General features: G+C 41.6%; 1 protein-coding gene across 6 annotated transcripts in view; it reads left to right on the top strand.

Moving 5' to 3' along the window:
• Window positions 1–12,084, top strand: part of LOC142559798 (uncharacterized) — a 93,452-nt gene extending 81,368 nt beyond the window's left edge. For 4 of the 6 annotated variants that reach the window (XM_075671456.1, XM_075671459.1, XM_075671453.1 and 1 more), the window contains 3 exons: window positions 568–642; window positions 6,305–6,486; window positions 10,691–12,083. In XM_075671456.1, coding sequence (XP_075527571.1) covers window positions 568–642; window positions 6,305–6,486; window positions 10,691–11,090 — 657 coding nt within the window. In that variant the 3' untranslated portion in view covers window positions 11,091–12,083. Of the gene's footprint in view, window positions 1–567; window positions 643–6,304; window positions 6,487–10,690 lie in introns of all 6 variants that reach the window. The other 2 variants (XM_075671454.1, XM_075671455.1) reach the window with 2 other exon arrangements.
• Window positions 12,085–12,985: the final 901 nt, after the last annotated feature.

Consider the following 12,985-nt stretch of genomic DNA (forward strand, 5'->3'; position numbering starts at 1 on the left):
GCTAATCATAAGATCACTGGTGCATGAAGGAATCACTGGTAGCAAATTTTTTTCCCCATCACAGTTTGTTTCGTAAACTGGGATACACAGCGCAAAAACCGACACAAGGACGAAGCAGGAACACGGCACGAGTGCTCGTCCCGTGTTCCTGCTTCGTCCTTGTGTCGGTTTTTGCGCTAGGTATCCCAGTTTACGAGTGAACTACCAACACGCCCAAACTTCTTCCGTGCTACAGTTTATCAAAGAGACAAGATGAGCGACTTGTTTAACGAACGCAAAACGAACGTCTGTGTTAACTTCGTTCTTTTTGCCCTGTCTGATATTTGCGATTACTTTGTCTTTAAATATTGGATTCGCTGCAATAGCGGGTGATTTAGCCGGAAAGATGTCCCTGGTTTACTTCGCGTCGGTTGCCATTATGCCACTGACTGTGCACTTGGTTTCGCGAATAAGTGCTCACATGCTGTCGTGAATAGCTTTAGCCATTAACGCGTTGATGCAACTCACGCCGCGTTTTTGCAGACACCACGAACTGGAAGAAACAATGATCGCTACTCTTTTACGTAGGAGATCTCCGGGGCTTTTGGTTCGAGCAACGCGGGGACGAAGTGTCGGGCGAAGTTCCTCTTCCTGGAAGACGAGGTAATCCCAATTCTCCCGACTGTTTTGAATTAGTTTCGCTTTATCAATTTTTGGTGTGTCAACCACACTTTTTGTTGTGACCGCTCTCTATTTTGTGCTCGGGAAGTTGGCGTCCATGTGTGGGTTGACAAAAGCCCTACATGTATTGTTCAAGGCAGCACGCCCTTCAATTTGTTGCCGCGCAGTTTAAAGAAATACTCTGTTCGTTCCTTGTCACAAAACAGAATTCAAAACTTGGCGGTACAGTATTCTAGAAATACTGCAGCCAGCTTTACATTTGCTAATGTTTCACTTTGTTTTTGAATGTTTCTCTCGTGGCACCATAAGTGGCGAATAATGTTGACCACATGCAGATCGTATATTCTATTCGAGGCGAAGCTTCCTTTAATAGACGTTACAATGGCGATCCGCACAATTGTTTGATTGGATATGAAGTATGCAATGCTATTGTACAGCCTTTCCTCGATATCTCATGACACGTACACCTTTTCTCGCCAAACTGGAATTAAACAGACATTTGTCTGAGACACTGCAGCTATAGGTGATGGACATGGAAGTCAATTTTCAGAGCTTGTGTCAGAATGGCGGGAAAGTATTGTAAATGTAGTCGTTACAACAAACAATTTGTGTCCTTTTCTTCGTGATGCGCGCTGCACTCTGACTGCCGCATACAGCGCCGTAGTATGCCAGGTTGCCTGTTGTAATGTAAACAAGTTCATTAACGATCCCACCTGGTGGATATTTGACCTGTGTGACATGGGCGATGTTTCTTGAAGAGGTGCATACTACTTCCAAACAAATTTCAAAGTGGTATTAACTGACCAAATTGGATAACTGAAGTTAAATAATTATGTTAGCATATATGTCCTATTTGTGGAATTTAATCAGTGGAAGTAATGAAGTATGAAGTAACTTCAGTTTAGTGTGAACGCGAGTGGTTAGTCCTAGTCTTAAGAAATATCTGTGGTGAAATGCAATGATTGTCTGGTTGAAACTTGTAAACAGTCCGTTTTATGCAGTGTTTACAGTGTCAACTGGAGCACCAGTTCATTTAACAACAGATTGCTAAGCAACGAAGTTTCGCTCAAATATTGCTTATTCCAGTTAAGCTCGAATCTCTCATTTTAAACTGTGTACTAAAGTTCACCAACCTGACTAATGGCAATCCCAACATTATCAACAAAACTTCACAACTTAAAAGTCAGGAAGTGAAGTATTGGTAATGAGTTAACATCCCTTTTAAATTTGTATTGCAAGTATTGTCCACCTATGAAATAATCTAAGCTGATTTGTTAAAATTGAGACCTCAAGGGACCTTTAATTATGCTTCTATTAAAATAGACGATCCTATATATCCAAACAGGTTTCTCAGATACCTTTAATTCTACAGATTTAAGGCCTAAAATATCAGTACGAGTGCTTAACAAAATGAAGTTTTGTTTCCTTGCATATCATTTTCCATATTAAAAGACACAGCAGCGCCTTCACTAAATCTTAAATAAATGACCAGCACGTTAACAAGCCAACTTAGCTTAGATGTGGTGTAAGTGATATGACGCCGGGCAGGTGGTTTCAATGTCAAAGCGGACACGTACTCAGATTTAAAGAACTGGTTGTTGCAGAAGTGTCGAGTTTGAACAGAACTTTCTGATGACTACTAAGCGATCACCCTTAAGAAGGATGGAGTAGGTGAAACTTGAATAATTTCAATGTGAAAAGTAAATGTCCACAAATTCCATTGCAGAGTACGTATGTTAAAGGCAGATCATGTAAGAGCAAAAAGAGAGCTCTTCAATATATATGGTTGGCTTGGAAATGGTTGCACGTACAAAACTCTAGGAGACCGCAGGCATGGACCATAGTTTTATGGAAGTCGGACTCCGATATTCTAAGTGCACTGTTGCATTAGAACGACAGCAAGCTGATATAGTTGGTAAGGATTCATAAGCAAAAAAGGCGTAAGGCGTGCAGACAAGGCATTCGTGTGCAGATACGGCGTTCATGTTGTCCACTTCTTTGCACTGTTGCATTGGATCCTAACGAAACATTTAAAGAAATTTTCAATACCCAATTCTCGTATTGCTTAATTTGTTTCGGCACAGTATTACATGCAACTTGGATTCAAAATTTGGGCTTCATGCACTTGCACAATATAAACATGTACTTGAAAAACTAGAGGAGTATAGCTGAAATGGTTATTGTCCTTGACTTTAATAGCACTTGTATTTCCAAACTGTGATGAATCTATGGTAGGTTAAGGTGGTTGCCGGAGTGGTCTGATGGCACAATAATGCACACATTAATAACACACTAATAACACATTATAATAGATGGAATTAATAACTTCATTGCCTCACTTCACCATGTCTTCACTTTTATCTGCATATCGGAGACTTGGCTTTCCGATTCCGACAACAACATGAGCGATTTTCCATCTTATCAACCCGAGTATTGTCATCGTCCAACTAACAGTCATGTTGGCGCTGCCATTTTTGTTTCACAAGCTGTCACCTACGCTCGCAGATTTGATCTGGCAGTTAACGTGAATTATTGTGAGTCAGTGTGGACAGCAGTCGACCGGTCATTCCTTAATAACAATAAGAACTTGATCCTTGGTTGCATTTATCGCTCACCGTCATCTTCCCTTAACGATTTCTTGCTTTCTCTTGATGCAGTATTGTCCAAGCTAGCTTTTGAAAATAAGAATGTCGTGATTGTAGGTGATATTAATATTTACTTACTTGACACATAAGCTACCTCGTACACAACTTACACAGATTGTTTTGCTGGATTCAGTTTTGAATCACTCATTGACTGCCCAACTAGGGTAGCCTCTCGTGGGAGCAGTACGTTTATTGATCCCGTGTTATCTAACATATCACCATCGCCTTGCTCCCGGGTTATTAACACTGACATAACCGATCATTTTCCTGTTTTTCTTACATTTAGCAATGAAATACAAGAGAACGATAATAGCTACTTTACTTCCGTATTTAGTGCAGATACCTTTATTGAAGCCATCAGTCAAACTGATTGGTCGCCAATTTATTCTATGTCTGATCCCGAAGAAGCACTAAACAAATTCTGCACTTTATTTTTACTGGCCGTTTCGAGTAACACACGCACTGTAAAATGTGGGAAAAAGTATAAATATCCGCGCAACCCATGGATGACGGACGGTCTTCTAGAAAGTTTAAGAAAGAAGGAAAACATGTACAAGAAAACTAAACGTCAGCCCTTTAATACTAGACTAGCTAGGCGCTATAGTAGGTACTGTAAATTACTGAATGTTTTACTTAAACAGGCGAAAAATAAGTAATACGAAAATAAATTTTATCAGAATAAGGATGACCCCAAAAAGCAATGGCCGTTACTGAACTCTTTTCTTAACAAATGGTCTGTTGATGCCTCTATAACCAAAATAAATTACAATGGTCTCACTCTTTCTGAGCCCAGCGAAATTGCTAATGCTTTTCCGGACTACTTTTCTTCTGTTTACGCTAATAACAACGTACATGCGCAGTTGCATAATGCTTTGATACGTACGACACAATCATTCTTCTTGTTACCAGCTACACCAAATGAAGTGTGCTCCACGATTGCTAACCTTAAAAATACAGGGCCTGGCTTAGACAATATTTTTGTCAGGCATTTAAAACTGGTTGCGCATTTAGTTTGCGACACGCTCTGTAATATTATCAACCTTATGTTCAAAGAAGGTGCATTCCCTTCATTTAAAAAAAAAATTCCAAGATTATTCCCGTTTTTAAAAAAAGGCGACAAACACACAGTTAATAATTACCGACCAATTGCAATTATTTCCTGCCTTAGTAAACTCATTGAGAAATTATTTGTTAAATGTCTTAATAACTACTTAACAAAGTTTAAATTGCTAAAGAACAATCAATTTGGTTTCCGCCCAGGAAGTTCCACCAATCTAGCTGTTCTATCTCTAATTGACTACATAAAAAAATGTATTGATTCGGGAAACTTAGTCGGATCTGTATTTTTAGACTTCAGTAAAGCTTATGACACAGTTAACCATCAAGTCCTGTTTAATAAACTTGATGGTATAACCGGTCCTGTGCTAACATTCTTAAAAATTATTTACTTGACCGGCCATACACAGTACATGCAGCAAATACTTTCTCAGTAACAAAATGTATTAACCAAGGTGTACCACAATGATCAGTTCTGGGCCCTTTGCTTTTCCTTTGATATATTAATGATCTTCCGGATTCTCTTAACTCCACCAACTACGTTCATTGCATTTTATACGCAGATGACACAACCACATCTTCATCTGACAAATATGTTAGTACTCTTACTTCTAAGTTAAATATTGCATCAAGTAAGATTATAAAATGGTGTAGCAACAATTACTTAGTTCTTAATCATTTAAAAACTAAATTTATGTTATTCAAAAGTGCTCAAAGGGCCTTAACTTCTAATCCTGAAGTAAAGCTTGGAATTCATTCAATTCCAGTTAGCACCGATGTCACTTTTCTGGGCATACATCTTGACCCTAACCTTACATTTTGCTCTCACTTCCAACATCTCAAGCACAAGACTGCGTTTGGTATACGTGCATTAATCAAAGCTCGCCTTTTTTTTCTCGTGAGGCTCTGCTAGCGTTGTATTATGCGTTCATTCATAGTCACATTAATTACGGCATTGTTTCATGGGGCAACACGTATGCTTGTCACTTATCATCAATTCAACATATCCAAAATCAGTCAATACGCATTATCACTTCTAGCTCCATGCAATCCAATGCCTCTTTGTTACTTCGCGCGTATAATATCTTGCCTATTAATAATTTGTTCCAGTTTAACACACTCGTCTTACTCCACAAGTTGCTTCATAATAACCTTACGTTTCCGTTCATTGCAACTGACCTTTTGCAGAATAAAAGTATGACCAGATTTGAGGCTAACAACAATTTCTTGTTACCCATGGTTCATACCAATTACGGCAAAAAAAAAAAAAGATCTTCCTTCGCTGGAATTTCTCTTTGGAATTAATTACCATGAACCATAAAATCCTGTACTTCTCTTGCAATTTTTAAACATCCCCTTAAGCATAATTTCCTGCGATAACTTAACTAAGATCTGGCGGTGTACCTTTGACTTTTATCTCGCATGACATTTCTTGTATTTCATCCATGCTTTCTTCCGACTTTCTTTTATAACGTGCTTTTTCGTATTTGATTGTAAATGACATGTATAATGATGTATTTAATCTGTAGATGTTGTTTATAATACGCTAATTTGCTGACTGTCGATATCCCCATCAATGTTGTTATTAACCGAGGATCCCACTACAGTTCTTTCACTTTGGGACCCTCGTCTGTATATTTGTCATGTAATTACATCTTTTTTTTTTGGAACCAATAAATCTGAATCTGAATCTGAAGTGTCCTAGGTGACTAAAAGTATTAACAATCTTTGTCACCCTTGTGCTGACGCACGCCAGCAGCAACCAAACATCTTTCTCACACAAAAAGCTTTCGACAATCCTTTATAGATTTTTTATAGAAGATAATTTAATATGTTCAGGAAGGCAGGCTTTACGGAAAGGTTAACGAGGGTTCTCATAAAGATCAGAGAGCAGAAGATCATAGAAAGATTGTGATTATGAAAGCGTGCACTGATAACCACAGGGCCAGCAGCTGTCCAAAGAACCCCGCCCTGGAGACGTCCATGGGCACATTGCCATGAAGATCCGGGTGGGAAAGCGTCCCTTGCCGGCGCCTCAACACATTTCTCGGCTCGCTGGCTGGACTCGAACACCGCCTCTGGTGGCATGTTGTCCAGCGTCACAAGGTCGACTGCAGTGTGTAAGGTATATCGTAAAATTCTTTATGCATCATTGTTTTACTTTAGCCTCTTTAATGTGTCTTGTGCTTTCTTTCCGCTTTCCTTCCCTTTTTGTTGTGCTAGACTGCTATCTTCCCCACTTATCTAAGAGTCCTGAGTATGATAATAAACTGCCTATGTGACCTTGTTGCTTTATTTGTGCTTTTAATAAACTGCAATTCGAAACATGCAATCTGTTCACACAAATTTAGTAATGGCGTGAATATATTGCGATGTCAAGACTACTACATATTAATGCTGAAAACGGAAGTTTTCATCGTTAATATAGAACTGTTCATAAAGTTCTCTATTATTAGTTTTATTATTATAATATTAGGTATCTATTAATAATTATTTATTATTCATAGAGAATTATTCGTAATGTATTCTATATTAAATTACTTTCAACTCTGACGCTATTCGATTAGTATTTGATTCGGGTTTGAAAATCATTACTCACACACTCCTATTGAAAGTTAAATACAGGCAAAATAGTGAATGAGAAAGATGAAAGCTGATGTTATGATTGTCCCCAAAATATAGGAGGCACCTATTGTGCTCTTTAAAATCACGTTCAACGACTGCCTGTGACCTGGTGTGCCATTAGCTTTCAGTGGCACTAGTTTTGATAGGCATATATTTTAATAGCCAGGAAGCAACGTAGGCTCATGTTGTTGTCGGAGGGGTTCTAGAAAGCCGGACAAGGATAGTCAATGTAGTAAAACTACGGCAGTAAACCACGTTGCTTGCCGTGGTACACCATGCGACCCCTCAACATAATGCCTCTGGAGAGAAGAAAGAGAAGGTACTGATGTAGAACTGGACACTTCTTTATTTATACACGCGATTAGATGCAAATTAGGTGAACACTTAGTACCCATCCAAATATTCTTGGCTGCTTGCGTCACGGAACTACAGTTCGCAATTAGTACTGGTTGTAATACTACACGCAATGTAAATATACTGTTTGCCTTGCGTGTGCTGCAAGACAAGCCTAAAATGACGTCTACGAGAAAACTTTGCTGGCAAACATGACATGACAAACAAAAGTAATATTGACATTGAGCGAAGACTTCGTATTTACACGAGATCTGGCGCATCGAGGTAACAAAAGCAGATCGAGTCACTGACTATCCATACTCGGGTATCCGCTGTTCTGCGAGAGATTAGTTAACAGACAGAGAAGGCTAATGACATGAAGTCTTTCTATAAAAGTCGTCCAACTGCATATAATTGCTTTATTCGTTGCCGCAGCCTGTGATGCACTCAACTTTCTTTGCCCATTCACCAGCACAGTTGGCAGTATATTACCTCACTCTCCCGTTATCGCACACTCCAGACATTCAACACGGCTTACTGCACACGGCGACCTACCTCGTGTCATCATGGTAAAGATATCATAGGTGGGTTGGTGGATGGTCATGATGACGATTCGCGTCCTGGCGGCCTGTCGCACATACTTGATGAGCATGAAGCCGCCTAGGATGTTCAAGACAGAAATCGGCTGTTCTAGCAATACCATATCTGCATTAACAAACGAAACGTGGCTGCTTGACCGATATAAACATCACTGAAGTTAAATGTGTTATTAGCAGCAGGCTTCATCAGTAGGTAACATTGCGCCCAGAAATGCAATGCATAAGGCTGTGGAAAGTGCTTTTAGCAGTTAGGAGTAGACGACAACATATGGTGCCATTTAATCTCATTGAATGCCACATACATTTTCGCCCAAAGGTCGGAGGTTTGCCTCGCATCGAGTCATGTCGTATGGAGTGCAGCGGATAGCTGGTTTGCATAGACTGCCCAAAGGCGTCCCACCTATTGCCTGGTATGGTAGGGGCAAGGTGGTTTCACATGTTTCATGCTGGTTATGCTATAGAACACTAATGACGACTGCAGAAGTTTATGACACTCATGTGAAAGACAAACCTAAGGCGACGCTATTTTGCACTTCCCTTTATGTGGACCCATGCTATAGTATTTGTCAGTTTATAGTAACCCTGTGGTAATCGATTTTTTATTGAAATAAAGGAATGAACGGTACGAAATTACTCCTGATTGCAGTTTAACGTGGCTGTAACTGTTTAACCTGGTCAAATAGTCAATAAACTCAGAAAGACGAGTATATGTCATTCTCACTGTTGCCTCTGCATTATCCCAGGTCGACCTGACTTCCGTAGCAGCGAGGTGAATAACATCCCTTGCAGTACGCTTATGTCGGGCCACATGTGCCATTTGCGAGCAACGTAGGCGACACAGTGCTCCAGCCTTGCCGGTGACATGAACACTCTGTTGTCATCGTGCAGCCGGCTGCTCCACTTTGGATGTTGGTTGGCCAGGATGTCCAGCAGGGTCGAACCTTCTTACCCTGCATCCTGAAGTGCAAAAATATATTGTTTATGTGTCTCGGCCACTCATATTTGCAGATATGTATCTTTTGCTACCTTTTGACAATATTTTATGCCAGCGATGCGCCGTTTCCAGGATATTTGAAGCTAACAATTAACGATCTCTGGATGTAGATGTGGATGCAAACAAATGCACCACTTTGGTTAATCCGACACGCAAGGCTGCGCGCTAAGACTTATTGGAAATGCAAAATGCCTTAAGTATGTACAAAAGTGATACAAAGAGCGAGTTTCAAGTGCGGAAATCAGCGACAACAAACTCCAAGGCAGCCGCGTTCGCGGACAGAGCTCGGTGCGCCTTTAATGGCCGCACTGCTGGCACAACCGAGCGCTCAGGCTTGCTCATCCAGTGGTCGGTGGGTGCAACGCAGCTTCCAGGTACGGCATTGCTAAAACAAAGATGCCAGCCGCGATCGACGAAACGCGTAACCGACGCACATTCAACATGGGTGCAGGTGCACAAATCAACGGGTTTAAGCCCCGGCTCCCTTCCAAAAAGTTTCCAGCGGCATGGAACAGAGTGCAGCCCATAAAACTGAGAAAGGTGGATTAGTAACGAAAGAATGATGTAAACTGCTTTTCTTTCGTAGGCTGGACATTCTCGGTCGAATCATGAGCATGGGAATAATTTGCTAATAGCGAGCTTAATAAAGCACAATTGGGGGCAGCATCAGCGCAAATCCAAACGAGAACAATCCTGAAATTATTCAAACATTGTTCCGTTTCCAAGTTCACCTGCATTTGTAAATGTGTTTTTCATAAGAGTCCGAAACGTACACTAGGTACTACTAATCCATGTTTAAAACTGACTGCGTAGTAATTAGATTCCATAATTACCTTAACAGGCATGGCAATCGGTTATATTGTGTCTCGGTTTCTATTTATGCTGATGGTGCAATGATTCAGATGTGAAGCGTTGCACAGTAGTAAAAATTGGGTCTTCATGCTAATTTTATGGATTTATTGCACTGGCTAGGAAACGTTTCATTGAACTAGCTTGATGTGTGTCTTGTGATTGGAGCAGACAACAAGCACTCGTCTCTGTATCACAATTTACATACTGTGCCGATTCATTACTTGTACTCATGCTTTTGACACACTTCGGCTGCCTTGACAAAGCACAAGTATGCCATTGACAGGGAAATATATGAAATATTTCGAGTTGTCCGTTAATAAGTCGGGCAATAAAATGGCCTGTCTTTCCATGCTAGAATTGTCCGGCGTGGAGCACGTGGGTTGCAGCGTTCGAAGGTTTTTATAATGTCTAGTCTAGTTGATACGCACTGTTCTATTTGCATCCTTGCTTGACGATGAGCATTCTGATTATAATTATCTTTTTTTTCGTAGACAGCCTAGGGGACGTTCTTGCTTATTTTTCGCGTGTTGTGATGCGTTGTGGTTTGAGTATCACTTGGCTTTTTACCGCCCATTGTGTATTATGTTATCTTTTTTCTGTACCTTTCACCATACCTTCTCATTAACAATGTAATGGCCCCTTACACATCACTCCGATGAGGAGCCTGTAAGGTACTGTAAATAAATAAATAAATATAGAAAGAAAGGAAAGACGAGAAATAAATTCGTCAATTATACTGAGGTTAGATGCGACTTTAGCTGCGCTAGGAAGCGGGGTCCGTAAATTTCTTCTCGCTCTCCGCAGCACCGACTGTCAGTCGAGCAGTATGCAAATTGCTGATAATTGAGGAAAACGCGAAGCAAGCATTTATTTCTGCCTGAAGGAGTTTCCAGCCCTCTCCATTTTTCTTTTCTTTTTTGTTACAGTTCCAGAGCAGCGTGGCTCACCGGAAGTGGCGATGATGGCGAACATATCCACACCACGAACTTCGGAGAATCCCTCGATTTGGAGCAACCTGATGCGCGGGCCACCGAACTGTCGCTGAACCAGTCTGGAGAGGTTCAGCTCGAACGCCAGGACTCGAACCTGCGTCACAGCAGCCACATTCACTGTCACGACGACGTGGCCATTCGCACCGTTGCTGAAAATTACGACAAACGCGTGGCTCCGCACACAAAAATAAAGTTTGAAAACACCGCTGTCCAGAAGCCCAGAAGAGGACGACTACGACGATGCCGACGACGTGTAACGCCCATGACGTGCAAGATCGCTCACACTTCACGCACCACGGCTCGAACTAATAAGTGTCTGCGGGGTAGGTCCTGACTAGGCTGAGCAGAGTTTGGGGTGGGTCATCGAAGTAGAGCACCGATAACAGGGCGGCTTACAGAGTTATACAGTGGGTAGAGGGAGAGGAACGACAAGGAGTGGAATGTTGGTGGAATGCATGATAATCTGAACGGAAAACCACGTACGACTGCAAAGCTTGGCGATGTTCACAGCAGCGCATGCTATTCGCCTGCTGTGTTTTTTGCAAACCCACCAAGGTGGTTCAGGACCATTTTAAACCTGTGATACATAACGCACCTTCTGTATACTGCGCCGTTTGCGGCTTCTAAATTCAAATTTGTGCAGGTAAAACGTTATAAGCTATATTCGTGGAAGCCAAGTTTCGGTTTTGAATAGCTCAGGAATGTAATTACCAACTACAGCGCTAATTATCTTTACTCACAAATTCTACTATCTTTAGTACAAGTTTGCACTACATAGCGTGAAACCAAAGTTCGACGAATGTAGAACAGTTTTTGAGAATTGCAGGTTTAAGTACTCCCAAGTACTGTTCGTTTCAGTGGTTGGTGCTTTGAACAGCAAACTCGTCAAAGTAGGTGTCTGAAAGCACCAGCCATGGACAACGAAGCCTGGAGTGAGACACGTGACTTCCACTGCAGTATTTACAGTGAGTCTTCACATGGCACAGGATGGGTACGTTAGAGAAAATGAGGGATGCCTTATGAGCGTGCTGCTCCCAACTGGCGTATGTGCAATAGCCGTGTAATAGTCAGTCAGTCAGTCAATCAAACATGCTTGTCTTGCAGGAAGTACACAAAATTTCCCTGCGGGAGGCAGACTAAAGGCGAGAAAGCCTGACGAGGTCTTGGCCCCCTGAAGGTTCAGCCACTCGAATGCACGAATTGCATTGCATGTACTTTCGGGCTGTCTTGTGGTTTTATCGCGTGCTTTTCTTTTGGGTGCTCCACCCTCTTGGTAAGAACAGGTGTGCGTGGTGATTAGCCCAACGCTTTGTTATGCTGTTTGAAGTTTCTGCCTCTAGAATCGCTGCTTCCTTCCCTCGTGCAGCTACCGTCTTTATGCTCTTACGGACGCTCTTCACGATTTACGAGTCACCGCTAAGACGTTCTGAAAGTGTTTAGATTTCCGTGCCATTGTTGATTTCGACGTACGTGACTCAAAATCACATCCATAACGTATTTTCGTACTCACTGCGTCGTGTGCGCATGTGCACTGCATAAACTAAAGGGTGAGAAGATTCGTTTGCTTATAGGCGGCCTCCTCTTCACTTTATGTGTGTGCGTGTGTCCAAACGATATATTTAAGAGCTTGGAAATAAAATTTCGTTGAATGAAGGCCGTGCGTGTCCATTCTCACTTCGTTTTCCTCACGAATAGTATCTCATACGAAGGACCCGTTCACTACCTACAAAATAGCACGTTCATATTTACGTTGCCGTGTGGAGTTTTCTTTAAGCGTGGACAAAATGGCACCAGCCAAGCGGAGAGGGCAAACAAATGAATTGTTCTGTCAAAGGGATACCTGTTCTAACACCTTCTTATCACCGAACATGGCAGCATGTCACAGCACTTCAATGTAGGAACACTTGCACCCTTTGGTGTGTATATTTTGCACACAATAATAATCATCATCGGCCTTGGTTGCGTTTCCTTTTCTTGAAAACGCTGCCCTCGTTACTTTCCAGTCCAGAACGCTCTGGCAGGCTGACAACGCGCATGCAGTTCGTAACTTGCAAGTACTGGACTCGCAGCGCTAAAGAAAACAAATGCGGGAAATACAAATGATGGTAATTCTTGTGTGGCAAACATACACCGCAATAGGTGCAATTGTTTGTGGAGTGTACCAAACCGGATCACAAATTGCAACATAATTCAAGCGTGTATAATGGTTCGGCTGCATTCCAGGCACGG

The sequence above is a fragment of the Dermacentor variabilis genome, chromosome 10 (assembly GCF_050947875.1).
Source record: "Dermacentor variabilis isolate Ectoservices chromosome 10, ASM5094787v1, whole genome shotgun sequence".
Taxonomy (NCBI): domain Eukaryota; kingdom Metazoa; phylum Arthropoda; class Arachnida; order Ixodida; family Ixodidae; genus Dermacentor; species Dermacentor variabilis.